General features: G+C 41.9%; 1 protein-coding gene across 3 annotated transcripts; it reads left to right on the forward strand.

The window, feature by feature from the left end:
• Positions 1–342: 342 nt before the first annotated feature.
• Positions 343–17,159, forward strand: LOC120315258 (ras-related and estrogen-regulated growth inhibitor-like protein). 3 transcript variants are annotated; one of them, XR_005558636.1, is made up of 6 exons: positions 343–1,469; positions 3,088–3,285; positions 4,345–4,398; positions 7,443–7,519; positions 8,882–9,591; positions 17,104–17,159. XR_005558636.1 is itself a non-coding variant. In XM_039359300.1 (5 exons), exons 2-5 carry the CDS (start codon positions 3,147–3,149, stop codon positions 9,305–9,307), a joined length of 696 nt encoding a protein of 231 aa, XP_039215234.1. In that variant the 5' UTR covers positions 343–1,469; positions 3,088–3,146; the 3' UTR covers positions 9,308–10,520. The 3 variants fall into 3 exon arrangements, 2 of the variants coding, with proteins under 2 accessions (XP_039215234.1, XP_039215235.1); XM_039359300.1 differs by lacking the exon at positions 17,104–17,159 and having other exon boundaries at positions 8,882–10,520; XM_039359301.1 differs by lacking the exons at positions 343–1,469; positions 17,104–17,159 and having other exon boundaries at positions 2,323–3,285; positions 8,882–10,520.
• The last annotated feature ends 428 nt before the right edge of the window (positions 17,160–17,587 follow it).

Below are 17,587 nucleotides of genomic sequence, written 5' to 3' on the forward strand. Positions count from 1 at the left end.
GGGGAAGAAGAAGGAGGAAGGGGGAGAGTCTCGCCCGACCGGTCCAGAACGCGCCGCTCTTTCTGGGAAGACGATGAAGGAGCTGGTCTCTCCCGAGCCAGACTGCAGGGCGCATTTGGAACGCAGTAGGGACCGTTTGGCTTTCCAGATGTTGGCGAACTACAATTCCCAGCAGCTCCAGTGGAAAAGCATGCCGGGAGTTGTCCTGCATCAACATCTGGGGGAGAGGGCCATGGGGGGGGAGGAAGGGAGGGAGGAAGCCTCCTTCTTGGAATCCCAAAGATGCTTTTTCACGAGGCAACTGGACTTTCTTGTTCTTTTTTTTCTTTTCTTCTCCTTCTTGGAAAGGAACTCAAATCCTCTTTGAGGGCGAACGGGGGTGGTGGGGGGTAGTGGACGCAGTTTGGGCCTTTCTTGTTAACTCCGGGAGAAAAAAAAATCTCTCCGGCGATCTGGGTTTTCCTTCGGTGTGAACTTGTCTTGAGCTGCCCAGAAGCGCTTCGGAAAAAAAAAAAAAACTTCGGAAAACCCTTGCCAAGAAAATTGCAGGGACGAAAATCGGACGGGACTGAACGGAAGAAAGAAAGAAAAAAATTGACGTTTTGATTTAACTGTGAGATGTGCGCACAAGGAAGACGGAGGAACTTCTCGAGGCGCGTTTGCTTTGGAGGAGCTAAATTCTAAATTCTGTTGTTGTTTTTATTGGAAGAGCTGGAGAAACGCACAGAAACGAGGAAGGTGGATCTGTCGTTCCTCAAGTTTCAAAAAGCAAGGACAGTGGAGGAAACAGGGCTTCGTTTACATGACAAAACACGCCGGGCCTTTTTTTTCTCTCTCTCTCTCCAGCTTTGCTTAGCAAGATTCCTTCACTTAAGCCATGACCAGCTAGCTTTGGCCAATAAACCATGGACAGTGAGGGAACCTGCCCTTGTTCCTTAAAAAGGAAGAGACACATATTGAACGGAGTTGTGGCTTTTTTTCGTAAACCTTTTACAAGTTTATTTCAGAAATAAAGCGATTTTGAAACCAGAAAGTTACAGTGTAGCCCAGCGAAGTTGCGTTCTTATCCTGCTTAACTAAAACTGTGACAGGAACAGTATTGTACAACGGAAATGGGCTAATGCAATAACTAGGTTAATCGCAAAGCCATCAGAGTCTAGAAAAGGAAAACGGAAAACGACCTGTCCAATGGAGCGTTCATTGCAAAAATGGCTATTTCTTCCAGAAAAAAAGAAATGTTTTGATTTCAGGAATCAGGAATCAACGATGACTTGAAAGCGTCAAAAAATAATTAAAAAATCACTGTTACCCTATCATGGCACCGATATACCTGGGGATCTCTTTTCCTTTATTATGTCCCACTGATATTCTCTTTGTCGCATTCCTAGCCCATATGTAAGACAGCTTCAGCCATCCACATCTGTGTTGCTGAGATGTCTTTTTGACGCTTTCCAAAGACATCTTCCAAGGTATGCAACATCTGTTAGGCTTTGTCACTAATTATCTTGGAAGGACATCGGAGGGTGGCATCAGCCGCCCCTGGCAGAGCCAGACAAAGAGAGTCAATTTGACACTGGCGTAGTTTTGTGCCAACTCAAGTGCTGTTAAGTGAGACATTTGTTAATTGAGTTTTGCCCCATTTTAGGACCTTTTTGGCCCCAGTTGTTAAGTGGATTGCTGCAGCTGATAAGTTAGTAAGCCGGTTGTGAAGTGAACCCCATCAGAAGGTCTCAAGAGGGGATGCCAAGCATCTGAATTTTGATCACGTGACCACGGGGGCACTGCCAAGATTGTAACTGTTGACAAAATGGTCATAAGTCACATTTTTTTTCAGTGCCGTTGTAACTTTGAACGGTCACTAAACAAACTGTTGTAAGTCAAGGACTACCTAAACTGGCTTTCCTCGTCCCGGTAGTAGCTGTGCATTTGGTTGTGCTTACATCCACCATGAGAGGGAGCCTTGGTCTGTAGAGATCTTAAGCTTGTAGCATTCATCTACGTAAAACGAGCACCCCAAGATTACACTACTGGAAAAAAAGTGGTTGGATCTTTCGCCATTTCCCACATAAGGTGCTAAATCTCATTTAAGGCAATTGGTTTCCTTAACCAAAAAAAAAAAAAAAAGGAGGAGGAGGAGGAAAAACGATATTTATCTATCGCTACCATTCACCTGGTCTTCGGCATGTGAAAAAAAAAAGTATGATTTAGGTCAGGGGTCCCCAACTTTTTGGGCACCAGTGACCGGTTCTGTGGAGACAGGTTTTTCCATGGACCGAAGGGGACATGGTTTCGTGTGCTGCCTGCATTCTGCAAATGGGACTTTGTTTGTTTGTGCAGACCAGTTGCTGGCATGCCGTGGCCCGGTACCAGGGTTTGGGGACCGCTGATTTAGGTAGCAAAAAGGTTGTTCATCTCTAAAGTCAGGAACAATATAGCAGACTTGATTCAAGATACTGTCTGCCTGGAGCAGAATAATGGGACTGCCTTACAAGGTGCAAATAATACCAATTGGAACCAGAGGCATTGAACTTCCGCTCTTGAAGCCTAGTAGATAAATAAAATTAAATAATAATTAAAAGTAATACATTGGCCTGAGATTGCCTTTTGCAAATACTCAAGGCCAGCTCAACCTGCTTATCTTACATGAATACGTTCTATATGACTCTCATGGCGTGGCTTTTCTGCGTAGACATGTTACCCTGCATAGGTGCTTTGAACCCAGGTAACTAGCTCATCAGAGCCCCACCCTATATGAGAAGTGTGTGCAACACACCGAAAAGACTTGAGTTCATACAGATACAGAAGACTCTGAGTCCCATCTGAATCCTTTAGTTCCTACAAGGTGGCTCCCCATCCATTGTTATTTTTCATTTTATCCATGGATTTGGGGTGGAATAGACTTAGCCTGCTAGATTTGTTAACTGAGTCATTGCCCCTGATACCCTGGTTTTTTATTGCTCTTAAGAATGTGTTAGTTAGTAGCTGCCAGGAAGGGAACCCCTTCAGTTCCTCTGCTTTGGTACGATCCATGCAAATAACTCCCACGATGGCAAGTGAGAAAGACTCATTCTTGTTTTGACTGAACAGGGGAAAACAGCGGAAACAGTTCCCTCAGCTGATAGTCTGGACGAAAAAGAGATCTATAAATGGTTCTCCGAATCCCCCTTCGCAGGAGTGCCAGCTTCACTCCTGACCACCAGCCTGGGGCAGAGGTCTCCACTTCTACCCCTGTGAAGATGGAAGCCAACGTGGTGGTCCTAGGAGCTGACAGTGTGGGAAAGTCAGGTAAGTTGGCGACAAAACTACTCCAGGGTGTTTGCTACGCTAGGCTGCAAAAGGCTCTCTCTGCTAAAAGAAAGAAAGAAAGAAAGAAAGAAAGAAAGAAAGAAAGAAAGAAAGAAAGAAAGAAAGAAAAAGCCACAGAAAGAAACTTGCAAATGTGCAATGCAAGCTTCAGTTTGCAGGATACCATTGAAAAGTGAAAGTTGCCATGCCCAGAAACGGTAGACAGGTACAATGCAATGGTGCAACACTTAATGAGCGATGCTATCTGCAGCTAAACAGTCCTCTGCTCCATTAACCAAACAAATTACTAACCAGCTTGTCAGATTCCATAAGTGCTGCAGAACAGCAAAAGGAAATTAAAGAGGTCGTTCACAGAATTGGCCACAATTCTGATCTTCCGTGCACTTCCAACCCAATTATCTGCATGCTTAACCTAGAATAAGTCTCGTTGAATTCGGAGATCTGATGCCCAGCCACAACCTGGATCTCTAACCTTCTGAGCTGAGATGTTAGGACTGGATCTGTATCTGATGTGCTTTTTATAAGTTGCCAACCTTAAGATACGCTTGGGCTGAAGGGAAATTTTTGATCTTCTTCTCCAAAAGGAATGTATACGTGGGCTTATCAATGAGGAAGCAATCTCTAGAATCATGCCTAAATGTATTTAGGGTTATGGGCAACATTTGAACATAACTGGATGGTTGCAAACAAGCTTATAACTTTTTAGGGGAATTAATTTTCAGCGCTGCAAAGCTGGAATCACATAGAGAGTGCTGAAAATATTGATTTTACAAAAGTTGTAGGTTCTTGTTTTCTATTGAATTTTACAGTGTCTACCCCACGCATTAAAAATAGGGTAACGTGTTAAGGTACAAAGGTAAATTTTGAGGACATGGGTCTTTAAATATTTGAATTTGATTCGGAAGCTGGGTTTTATTTTTAAGGGGGGGGGGAAACGGCTTCTGCTTTTTTTGTTGGTGAATGATAACATCCTTTTCCATTCCTCCTCCTGCCCCATCTGTTCTATATGACAGTTACAACTCCCACTCTTTTTCACAGCTCTGACGGTGCGTTTCCTTACCAAGAGGTTTATTGGGGAGTATGGAGACATGGGTGAGTGTTCAGATTTTTACACTGTTTGATGCTGGTTCATCTCTTTCATCCTGAGAATGGTGGTGACGGATGGTTCATCGAACTGAACACTCACAAGAAATCTATCGGAATATCTTTTGGATAGGAGGACAGTGTTTATCAATCCTCACTGCTTTAACATATCTGGACTTAAACGCCCAGAATTCCCCAACCAGCCTTGCTGGCTGGAAAATTCTGGATATTAAAATCCACACATCTTAAAATAGCCAAGGTTGAAAAAGACTGGGCTAGGGGGTGATAGGGAAAGGAGGAAGTTTGAGATTCATGGGGACATGAAAAGTAAAAATACTAACCTAAGTTCTGTTTATCCGTGATTAAATGGAATGAAATGGAGAACAGAATAGAATAGAATAGAATAGAATAGAATAGAATAGAATAGAATAGAATAGAATAGAATAGAATAGAATAGAATGGAGTGGAGTGGAGTGGAGTGGAGTGGAGTGGAGTGGAGTGGAGTGGAGTGGAGTGGAGTGGAGTGGAATGGAAGAGAAGAGAATGGAGAAGGGAAGAGAATGAGAATGAGAATAGAATAGAATAGAATAGAATAGAATAGAATAGAATAGAATAGAATAGAATAGAATATGAAACGAATGGAATGGAATAAAACAGATTGTAGAATAGAATAGAATAGAATAGAATAGAATAGAATAGAATAGAATAGAATAGAATAGAATAGAATAGAATAGAATAGAAAGGGACCTTGAAGATCTTCTAGTCAAACCTCAAGCAGGATACCCTATACCATTGGACAAGTGGCTATCCAATCTATTCTTAAAAATTTCCAGTGATGGAGCACCCACAACTTCTGGAGGCAAGCTGCTCCACTGGCTAATTATTCTCACTGTTAGGAAGTTTCTTCTTAATCCCAGGTTGCTTCTCTCCTTGATTAGTTTCCATCCATTGTTTCCTGTCTTGCCTTCTGGTACTTTGGAGAATAAATTGACCCCCTTTTCTTTGTGTCAGCCCCTCAAATACCAGAATACTATTATCATGTCATATATGACATATGTCATATATGCTATATGATCGCATAGGTAAGATGGCTAACAACTTGAAAAAAGAAAAAATGGATGAACATTTTAAAATGCAATTTCAAACCAACAGTTCCATTGACTTCAAAATAATTTAGCATTTAAAATCCTAGCAAACAAAGATGTTTTTCAAAAGGCTACGAGAGGGGAAGTTGAGCAGCACTAAATTAAGCAGCACAGTAATTGACCAAAATCACACGATATTCTGAAGTGATAAATGATTATTTTAAGATCACAGTGGGTATTTTCAGAACACTTGAGGTAGAATCTAAACAAACTCACTTAATTTAGCCTGGCCATTAGCAAGCTTTACACATCCTGTCCAAAAGGAAAATAACTCTTATTTTTAAAGCAATATCCCCAAAAGAGGAACTTAGACAGAAAAAGCCACATCTGCTTACCTTATGACATTTTCAATAAATGTATGATGATCCTTTAATCTTAAAAGGAAATTATTCATGTAAAACATTTTCAGATGAGCGCGCAATAATTATGGTAAACTATAAGCCATAGTTTATATTTTACAGTGGAAGGACTCACCTATGCCAAATGTGATTTTTTTTTTTCATTTGGCTTAGTGGAATGTGTGAATGCAGTTGCTTGCGGTTTATTTAAAAACCATTATCAAGTAAACCTTAGCTTGACCAGCATCTTGTTTGAGGACAAAATGTTCTTTCTTGCCTTCTGCCATGAAATCTGACATCTCACCTAGATGGTGAAAAAAAAGATTCAATAACCAATGTATAATGCAGGTGTTAATAGTGTGTTGAACTGGGATTAGAAAGACCCAGATTCAACTCTCTTCTCAGCCATGGGCTCACTAGTTTCTCTTGAGCCAAAGCCTATTTCTTAGTTCAACCTCTTTCATAGGGTTGTTGTTTGGGGATAAAATGAAACAAAACATCCTTGCAATTGCAACAGAAATTCCAGATATGCATGGGGATAGATAGACACACACATTCAGAGGATAGATAGATAGATAGATAGATAGATAGATAGATAGGATAGGATAGGCAGATAATAGATAGATAGACAATAGAGAAAGTAGATGATAAATTAGAGAGAGAGATGATAGATAGATAGATAGATAGATAGATAGATAGATAGATAGATAGATAGATAGATAGATAGGATAGGCAGAGAGAGAGAGAGAGAGAGAGAGAGAGAGAGAGAGAGAGGGAGAGAGAGATTGACCGACATTTAGACAAATGGACACACACATATAACAGAGGGAGGATGGACTGATGATGGATGAATAGACAGACAGACAGCTATTGTAAATACAGTAGATGATAGATACCATAGGTAGATAGGCAAACAGACAGACAGACAGACATTGTAGATTGATGATAGATAGAGGGGGGGGGAGAGAGATAATATACACATAATACATACAGTGCATACACATACACAGATGTATCTCTTTCCATCCAAACAACCCAAGTAGGGCAAATCATGCAGGGATTTAATAGGAAAGGATAGAAAGTCAGGTTGGGAACAGAACATTGAAATAGTTATTTCATTTGTAGGATGGAAGCATCCTTATCTTTTTATAGTATTTTCTTTGGAAAATTCTACTTGCCCTATTGAACAACTGGAGAAATCACGTATAGGTTTGTTCACATATTGTACCCGTTGACAGTTTGGGGCTCATATACCAAAGGTTTGGCAATTAAACCACAAAAGACTATAACAACACAGGATGCTAGGCCCTGAACAAACAAACTACCTCATGGCTTAAGGTAACCTATGAAGCCAGCCAGCCAGGCAGGTGTGTCACTATTGGGAGAAGCCAAAAGGTACTGTAATGAGTAGAATGCATAGTGAGGCTGTGCTCTGTGGAGCTGCTCTTTCATTACACCCAAGGCTGCTGAAAGGGAGTGGCCGAGGAGAAAATACGTAGAAGAAAGAAAAAGGATGGCGCTCTTGAGAATGGCTTGTGGCAATCTGAACTTTCTGCTTTTCCCCACCCAGAGTCTATCTACACTCACAGTTTGGCAGTAGAAGGCAAAGAGATTCTTTTCCATATCTGGGACTTTCCTTGCTCGCAGGTAAGGAAGCAAGGATAACTATCAATATAAATCAGTGTGTGTACTTGTGTGCATGTGTAATCCGGTATAGTTATGGTTTACCTTCCAATAACAAAATACGTGCCTAATCATTCTTCTCCTCATCCTGCATTATTGTTTTTGAACTAATGGCTAAAGACTAATAAAGTAAATATATACAATAGGATTGCCCATCAGTTCATCTTAGAGGAGGATTTTTAGAATGCGTGGTTGAGCAAATGTAACACATCTTTGCAACTCATTAAAGCAGCCATGCCTGCATCAGCCTGGAAAGAGACATGGCTTTCCTTAATGAGTTGCAGACAATTAGTGTGATTGCGCTCCCACACATTCCAAAGCATCTTGTCTTACATCTAAGGCCCTTGACACAAACTTAATATCCAGTTCTTCTGTATAAAAGTTTGAAAGAAGAAAGAACATGTAAACACTCCATGCTGTTGGTTTTTGTAAAAAAAAAATTTAAAAAATCCTTCCATTTGCACCCTGTGAAGGGTGAATTCATTGTTATCTATATGCCTCCTGGCTACTTACCTATACTTTGGTTTAATTCTGAAGTCAGTTTTTTTTTTTTCAGTTCAAGCAACCACATAGTATGTTGAGTTTTAACTCCCAGAAGACTTGGGGAAGAAAAAGTGAGAATAAAAACTGGGTTTGACTTTAATTTAAATTTAATGAACATTAAATTGCATCAATTAAGTACAATTAAGTGAATGTTTCCGATGCAATCAAGAATTTTCATCTTAATTTGGCAGATCCTTTGGAAGGTTGCTGGGGGCCATATCCAAAGATTTAGAGAACTACGGTACATTCAGCCTGGGAACACAGGCTGAATGTGGTTCTCTAAGCTTGAGCTGACCTAGATGTCTCTCACACCAGACTTCATTTTAAAAAAGGTTGTGTTTTCCCATTGCACCAAGCCATAATATGGTTGATTGGTTTATAATTTCACATATATTGTGAATATTCTGGTTTATAAACCACGTTGTACCAATTTCTATTCTATTGTCGTTGTTGTCATCAGTATTTTCATGCAGTCTACCATAAAGTTCTGATTGGATTGGATAGTTTTGACTATCGTGTCCTTCCCAAGGAGCTAGGACAGACAAAGGCATTGTCATAATATTTATGCTTTTCCACGTGGTACAACTTTTGCAGTTCATGAGTTGAGATTCTGTCCACTTTGTCCAAGTGCTTTTCCAGATCTTTTGCTATGACACCAAGCACACCAACCATTATTGATAGGATTACTTTTGTTTTCCACATTTGCTCGAATAATTATGATTTTTCAGTCCAACGACAAATCTATTAGCCAAATGTTGCAAACGTACCTGTTTTCTTATTCAGGAGAAATCGGAAGAGAACTCATCCAAAGAGAAATGCATCCAATGGGCTGATGGCTTTGTCTTGGTCTACAGCATCTGTGACCGTGCAAGCTTCAACAGTGTCCAGTCCAAAGTCCAGTTCATCAAAGCCACCAAGGAAGGCCCAAGCCAGGAGAAAGTGCCCATTGTTATTGTGGGCAACAAGCGAGATTTACATCATCACCGGGAGGTTTCCAGTGAAGAAGGACGTCTCCTGGCTCTCTCCACGGACTGTGAATTCTATGAGGTATCAGCAGCTGAAGCCTACCATGGAGCAGTCATGGTCTTCCATGGCTTAGCAGAACGCATATGGGAGGCCAAGCTGGCCCTGAAAAAGGGCACAGGAATCCGCAATATTGTCAAGAGTGTATCTGCAGTCTTTGCTCGGAAAAGAACAGACTCAATGTGAAAAAAGAAAAGAAAGCTAACGTTCTGTAAACACTCTGGGAGAACATCCCATTTTCCCTCCCTCTTATTTGGGCAGACCGGAGCGTGGATTTTGCTGATGTGGAGTCGGCAGCCCCCTCATTCTGCTAATCCTGGAGGAGAATCAACCCAAGAGGTGGTATATATGGCAGTCCTGGGTGCAAATTCAAGAAGGAAGGAAGCGGTCATGCCCATGTCTCCATCCTAAAACACCAGAACCAAAGGATTTGCCCAAGAGAAAATTAACATCTTGCTCAAATCCACCTAGTAAGTTGGAATTTGGGAGTCCCGTGTTACTAGTGCAAACTCCAGTACTGTACTCAATTTGATATTTACAGAGAGCTATATGGATGGAACATCATCACTCTGCCCCCTACGTAAACTGGACTAAACCAGAGTTCATCTAACCATAGTTTCCTAGATTAACAACAGCTTAATCTTTAATATTGCTCTGAAGCCATAAGGGGACATCATAGCATGACACCATATTATGAAGTTCTACCCCATGCTGTTCAGGAGATGTAGTAGAAGGTCTGTCAAGGTGCTTGGAAGCTACCAATGTGGATGAGGAGGAACCAAGTGAGGTTCAACCCTAATAAGATGAAGTGGTTGTCCATTCAAACAGTGATTGACTCTGAGACAGCATCCCTCTTAGGTCTGGAGGAGGGGGATTGCTTCCCCTGAAAGAGCTTGCTTCCAAACCAGAATGCCTGGATTCATACTATACTGTAAGCCAAAAACCAATTAAATGTAGCTCAATGCATTGGATGATCCCTACCCATAACAGTTTTGTTACTGGGTTGGGAATGCAGCCTGAGTCCACAGAAGCTAAAATGCATGGATTTCAGAGGGATAATTATAATAATCTCCTGCAAAAAAACAAAAAAAAAGGCCAATATCAAGACCTAAATAGAGAAGAGGTCTACTAGTCCAACAGTCGAGCTTCTGCTTTGTGTTCAGAAGGTCCCTGGCTTAGTTTGACCATTTTTAACTGGCAAAAGTTCTCCAGATGTTGCCCCACTCCCTACCTCTGGATGCCCCATTGGATGGAGAGCGCTTAATTAGAAATGCCAAGAGTGGCAACCCAGCACCAGGCTTTAGAGCAGTGGTTCTCAACCTGTGGGTCGGGACCCTATTTGGGGTCGAATGACCATTTCACGGGGGTCGCCAAACCACGCTGTCCGCCATTTTTTCCCCTTTTCCCTAGCTGTCCTACTCCCTCTTATTGGTGGCCACACCCACTTGGGGGTCACCACAACATGGGGAACTGTATTATGGGGTCACGGCATTAGAAAGGTTGAGAATCACTGGTTTAAGGTTTAAACCAGTGGTTCTCAACCTTGTGGGTCGGGACCTCATTTGGGGTCGAACGACCATTTCACGGGGGTCGCCAAACAAGGCTGTCCACCATTTTGTTCCCCCTTTTCTTTGGCCACGCCCCTGGCACCCGGTGATGTATAAGTGGTTCGGGGTCACCACAACATGGGGAACTGTATGATGGGGTCACGGCATTAGAAAGGTTGAGAACCACTGCTTTAGAGGGAACCTTCTCCATTCCAGGTTCTGGTGGGCTCTGGAAGGCTGACTCATTCAGTTAATAGTGCTGCTCTACTCTCTAGGAAACTAGGGATTAGCTGCCATTTTAATCTCACCGTAACCAGAAATAGGAACTGTCTACGGTTGCTGTAAGCTAATATTGCATCTGCAAGGATTTAACCTAAATATTTGTGCATGAAAATGATTGTCCTTTCTTGCTCCGTCTCTTGAATCCAGTGGAATTTGGATAAGCAAACATGGATAATTTGTTTGCTGTCTTAGTAGCTTCTCCATGTACCTCAAAGGCAAGCTATCTCTTCCCCAGTAAGGACCTGCGTGAAAGGAGAGAAAAGAGCCCATCGAAGGAAAGGGGAAAGGAAAAATGGAAAGGAAGAAAAGGAGAGGGGAGGGGAGGAGAGGAAAGGAAAGGAAAGAGAAAAAGAAAGAGGGAAGAGGAAAGAAAAGGAAGATAGAAGACGGGAAGGAAAGGAAAGAAAAGAAAGATAGACGGAGGAAAGGAAAGGAAGATAGAAGAAGGAAAGGAAAGGAAAGGAAGATAGACAAAGGAAAGGAAAGGAAAGAAAGATAGAAGGGAAGGAAAGGAAGATAGACAAAGGAAAGGAAAGGAAGATAGACAAAGGAAAGGAAGATAGAAGAAGGAAAGGAAAGGAAAGGAAGATAGATGAAGAAAAGGAAAGGAAGATAGACAAAGGAAAGGAAAGAAAGATAGAAGAAGGGAAGGAAAGGAAAGGAAAAAGGAAAGGAAAGGAAGATAGACGAAGGAAAGGAAGGGAAGATAGAAGAAGGGAAGGAAAGGAAAGGAAGATAGATGAAGGAAAGGAAAGGAAAAGAAAGGAAGATAGAAGAAGGAAAGGAAAGGAAAGGAAAGGTATCAGCTCAGAGAAACTGGGTGGCCTCATCCATTGTTGAGTTTGTCCAGCTCTCTCAACTCCCCTCTCTGCTGTCATCAACTTGGAAGAGCCATATCAGTTGCATCTCTCTGCTGAGATTTGCATCTCTCTGCCAAATTCTCCTTCCACCTCCAGTTCTGTCTTGCTTGCTTTTGTTGACTCAGTTATTGCCAACCAGCAGCACGGCAAGTTAGAGGCTCAGAACTGCGTGTCCTCCTGCCTCTTTCCCTCCCTCCCTCCTTCTTCCCTGACAGCACACAAGGGCTCCTGCTAAGTGAGACACAGCACACGTGCCTGTACAGTTAAAGACGTGACTTCCTTCCAGGCCTTTGTGCGGGTGTGTCAGGCCTTCAACAAGAATAGAGAGGAGAAGAGCTGCAGTTCTTTGTGTCCTGCTCAAAAACAACCTTCAGGCCTCCACAACTGAGGAAAAGTGGAGGGGGGAAAAAAACCCAGAAGAATGGATTTCCTGAAAGGAAATTCATTGGCAAGTGAGGTTGATCCCAAATACCTCACTCTGGATTGGCAGATTGACTAGGGCAGGGGTCCACAACCTAGACAACTTTAAGACTTGTGGACTTCAGCTCCCAGAATTCCTCAGCCAGCTATGAAGTCCACAAGTCTTAAAGTTGTCAAGGTTGCAGACCCGTGCACTAGGGCGACACAGGCAGTCCTTGACTTACAACAGTTCATTTTTAGTGACCGTTCGAAGTCACAACGGCACTTAACACAGGGACCTCCGACCAGTTTTCACACCGAACAACCGTTGCAGCATCCCCACAATCACGCCATCAAAATTTGGACACTGTAAAGACATTCGACATATGCTTGGAGCATTCCAGCTTAGTAGATCAGAAAACGCAAAGAATGTAAGTTTCCAGCTAACTAGGATGAAGGGTTAACTTTTAAAAACAAACGTGGTGCCCAAATCAACAAGGGATATATAGGTTATATCACCCTATACTGTGTTTCATTGAGCAGTGCTTATTGCTCCAGCCACAACTGGCTAAGACTGTGGTGTACAATGAGAATCTTGTTCTATCACAGCTGTTTTGACGCAATTAGGTCAGCCGATAGCAATTCCTGCTCTTAAACTACAATGTGTGAATCCAAGTCCATGGTTTGAGATGAAAATACTGCAGCTAGGTCTGGAGCTTCCCCAGCAAACAGGGGTTGCTGTTTGGAATTTTGAAAGATAAAACATTGAATTTTGCCAAATATTTCAGCCCATCTTTTCCTGCAGGATTATTATGAGTGTAACACGGAAAGTGGAGACTGATGATTGCTGTGCTGAATTTCAAAGAGGCAGCATGTCACACGTATAATCAGAGAATGAGGTGGAGAAATGGATCAATAGACATTTCCACCACTCTCATCATTCAAGCCAATTTATTTCCAATATTCAAAGGCAAGCATCACTGCAGGGAAAACAACAACAACTCAAAGCTAAATCAACACAAGGCACAAGGTGCATGGATTGCGTTAAGTCAACGTGGAAGCCTACCGTAACATAATTAGAAGTACCAAACATGTTTATAAAAACATATGGATACACACACACACACACTTTGGGTGTGTCTGGTGGTGGTGTGGGGGGAGAGAATGAACTTAAAAATAGTCCAATGAGAATCAGATATACTCTCTGGATAAATGTTCTGGCTGGATTCATAATTTATAGAATCCTAGAATTAGACGCTCCTTAGTGCTCATCTGCTCCATTCCCCTGCCTGGTGCAGCATCTACGGTAGATGTGGCCATGCAACCTCTACTCCTGAAGACCTCTAGCGAAGGAGAACATATGTAGCAGCCTATATCACTGGCCCACAGCTCATACAGTCAGGAAGTCTCTTCTGATGTTCATCCTGGACCTTCTTGTTATTTTAACCCAGGCCGCTGCTCTTTGGGGCCATAGAGAATATGTTCACGCCTCCAAATCCTTCAACATCTTAATTACTTTTGTGATAAAGCCATAGTTTGTTGGATAAACCCACAAGCTGTGGCAAGCCGTATGGACCTAATCATGATTTAAGGGTCTACTAACAGCACTTAACAAAACACAATTTTCTGGTACCCTTCTTACTTTTTAAAGTTTGGAGTTAAGTCCTAAACTTTAAAAAGGAGTCCTGAGCATTGAGCTGTACACAGCTGTTCCTCAAAGCAAAGTCAACTTTCTGATTATTTCACTTACAGAATACTCAGCTCGGATCTTTGAGATCCAATAATTCTTATTCCCTACTTTTGATGCTTTTACAGCATAATCAATGTGTAAATAAATGTGTATGTGATGTATTTTGGTTTTGAAAAGGAAATAAAAAATGACCTGCACAAATCTATTAGTTTAGCATTTTTAACTTCGTAGTTTATTTATAGCAGGGAGGGGATTAAAAAGTAATACTTATAGAATATATGAAGTATATACATGGGAAGGTCAATATACCTTGACTTTGCTTGTCAGAAGGTTGCAAAAGTTGATCACATGACCTAGGATACTGCAACCGCCAAACATCTGGATTTTGATCATGAGGATGCTGCAATGGTCGTTTAAGTGTGAAAAATGGTCACTTTTTTCAATGCCATCGTAACTTCAAAAGTCAATAAAACTGTTATAAGTCAAGAACTATCTGTAGATGGATGTGGCAGAGACTAAGGTAGCTTGCAAGAAAAGAAAAATTAGGATAGGGACCATGAATGGAATGGTATTGACCTGTACTTGTTTTAATCATTTCATTTCTTTCCCTGCATTTTTTTTTGAAGTCCCATAACCTGACAGGGAAAACCATGAAGGATATATATGAGCCGTAGTGGTGCAGTGGTTAGAATGCAATAATGCAAGTTAACTCTGTCCACAGTCTGGAGTTCGATCCTGATGGGGTTCAAGGTTGACTCAGCCTTTCATCCTTCCGAGGTTGGTAAAATGAGGACCCAGATTGTTGGGGACAAATAATGCTGACTCTGTAAACCGCTTAGAGCACTATGAAGCGGTATATAAGTCTAGGTACCATTGCTGTATATAAGTAAGAATGAGAAAAAGCTGCACATCCCTTCCTACATGGAATTCCAACCATCACTGGTTTCTGGGGGGGGGGGAAACACCTGGAGACATGTAGCCAAGTACGCCTTCTGAGGTAGGAACATTCCCTGTTTGACATGCACCTTTTTGTCTGCAGCTGCTCCCTCACTTTTTTCCCTAACTTTCTTGTTCTTGCTGGATAAACTGTTCTTTCCAGCTATTGGCTATACGGTCCTGGTTTAAATCAAATGGTGCATGGTGTATACAACAAATGATTTGCTGCATTACAGTATTGTAAACATGCCTGAAAAGACCTCTGCCAGGCGATTTTAAATCACTTTAAGCACAGCAACATTTAGCCGATGGATTGTGATTCAGATCCCCCACACGAGAGCAGGCAAATTATGTTTTCAGCCAAAAGACAAAGATAAGTTCATGCAGTTAACCTTTCAGCCCCAGAGTTTACTCCAACGCCCACATTACTTAAGCCCAAGCCCTCTCCCCTTTGCTCCTGTTCCGGAAGAATTGAGTAGAAAAATTATTTGTCTTCCTATTCAATCCCTCCTCTTGTGCTCTTTGCATAGCCAAAAAACCAAGAGTTTTCTACTGTTTCTTATTCCGGCTCTCCAGCAGTTACTCTGACTGTACACCCATCGGGTTTTTTCAGTCCTTGAGAATTATGGGATGCTTGTGTATTTACAGTACTGATTGAGAAATGCCCAAGATTGAGACAGTCGGGGACAAGGATTGCAAAATTCATTTAGCTCTGCTTCCTCTCCCGTCACCTAACCAGACCCACAAAGGCATAAACAGGAATTATTGATACCAAGTGATGGCTTAGTGATGGAGCCCAGGAGCCCGAACGTAAAGACTTCCAGTCCATATTTTGTTCAGTTCAAACGGATACATTTGTACCTCTTTTACCTCAAGATCTCCAGATTTTAGGTACATTCCCCAGTCCCCCCCCCTTCTATAGTGAAGAACCATAGGGAAAAAAGAACACATGATTTCTCCAACCTATGTTCAGTTAAGGACATCCAGCTTGCTTTGGTTCCCGATTTCACTGACCAGTTACTCTTACCATTTTCTAAAATGTTTTTCCTAACATTTAATCAGAAATGGCTTTCCTGTAACTTGATTAGTCTTTGCTATATAATGGGACATTAGCTATCATGAATTTCTTCTATGCAACTACTGTTCATATCCTTGGAGTCTATACAACTACTATTCTCTCTCCCTGGAAAGTTGTGTCCGACCCATCACGACCCCATGGACCATGTTCCTCCAGGTCTTCCTGTCCTCTACCATCTTCTGGAGTCCATTTCAGCTCACGCCTACTGCTTCAGTGACTCCATCCAGCCACCTCATTCTCTGTCGTCCCATTCTTCTATTGCCTTCCATCTTTCTCCAGTGAGTCCTTCCTTCTCATTAGGTGGCCAAAGTACTTGAGTTTCAACTTCAGGATCTGGCCTTCTAAAGAGCAGTCGGGGTTGATCTCTTCTAGGACTGACCGGTTTGAATGCCTTGCAATCCAGGGGACTCGCAGGACTCTTCTCCAGCACCATAGTTGAAAGGCTCAATTCTTTGGCGCTCAGCCTTTCTTATGGTCCAGCTTTCACAGCCATGGATTGCAACTGGGAAAACCATGGATGGCCTTGGCAGGGTGATGTCTCTGCTTTTTAGTATGCTGTCTAGATTTGCCATAGCTTTCCTCCCCAGGAGCAAGCGTCTTTTAATTTCTTGGCTGCAGTCCCCATCTATGGTGATCTTGGAGCCCAGGAAGATAAAATCTGTCACTACCTCCGTTTCTACTAAAATACCAAATATTGGAAGCAAATCACACATACAGGAGTCCCAGGGGAGGGGACGGGAGCCCAGTTTATCTAATTTCTGTTCATCATGCAGCTAGAGGGTCACAAGCAGACACATCAAAGCCAAATTGGTTACTTCTTTCATCTGATGAGATTTGGAAGAAACCAGTAACGAGATTAAGCAGAGATCTGCCATAACAGTAGATGTGAAGAAAAGTAAAATGTTCTTTTTCCCTGCTGCTGTTAAATGTCATATTGGCTCCAAAGACTTAGATGTTAATTTCTCTGCCAAGGCTACACCACACACAAACCAGCCCTATTTATAGATACCAAAGGCAGAAAAGCTATACAATACATAACTGGATGCAGGAAGCAGCCATTGTAATAGTTAATGGTTTAAAGATTTTGACTGGAGAAAACCAATGTTCAAGTCCTGACAATGGTCTTCACCTGGTGATTTTCAGCAAGCATTTTCACCAATCTGCCTCACAGCTTGTTCCATCTCTTTCAGAGAAAGACGGATGTTTTTGTCACAATAATGGCATGGGGATGGAGAGAGAATTTAACTCCTCTCATACCACAGTTGCAACCCTCATCTCTCGCCTCTTTCAAAACCATCAATTTTGAATAAACAAGAAATCAAGCTACCTTCAACGTACTTTGGAACAATTGTCGAAGAAGCATGGAACTGTCCTCAGAAAGCCAGTAAAAGTTGATTATTTTATTGGAGAATTTTTAAATGCTGTACTAATAAAGCAGGCATTAAAAGAGCAGATGGCACATGAGGATCACGGGGGAGATTTAAACTTACACATAAGCAGTAAATTAAGCAGAAGATTTGGGTTGTCAGTAGCTTTGTTAACAGAGCCCAAACCAGCATATTGTTTTTGTGAATTGCGTGACTCCAGCCATGGTGATTTGTCAAGCCATGTTTCATGGCTTTGGGTGTCAATTGTGATTTTGCAAGTCATAGCTAAGTATGATATAAAATCTCA

Source organism: Crotalus tigris, unplaced genomic scaffold, assembly GCF_016545835.1.
Source record: "Crotalus tigris isolate CLP2741 ecotype Arizona unplaced genomic scaffold, ASM1654583v1 scf7180000019068.10715455, whole genome shotgun sequence".
NCBI classification, from domain to species: Eukaryota; Metazoa; Chordata; class Lepidosauria; order Squamata; family Viperidae; genus Crotalus; species Crotalus tigris.

Bases quoted from the DNA above. Each gene is read 5' to 3' on its own strand.
- LOC120315258 (XM_039359300.1), top strand. From the start codon at position 3,147: ATGGTTCTCCGAATCCCCCTTCGCAGGAGTGCCAGCTTCACTCCTGAC. The intron at 3,286-4,344 runs GTAAGTTGGCGA...TCTTTTTCACAG, and splicing joins TGACAGTGTGGGAAAGTCAG to CTCTGACGGTGCGTTTCCTT. The intron at 7,520-8,881 runs GTAAGGAAGCAA...TTTCTTATTCAG, and splicing joins GGGACTTTCCTTGCTCGCAG to GAGAAATCGGAAGAGAACTC.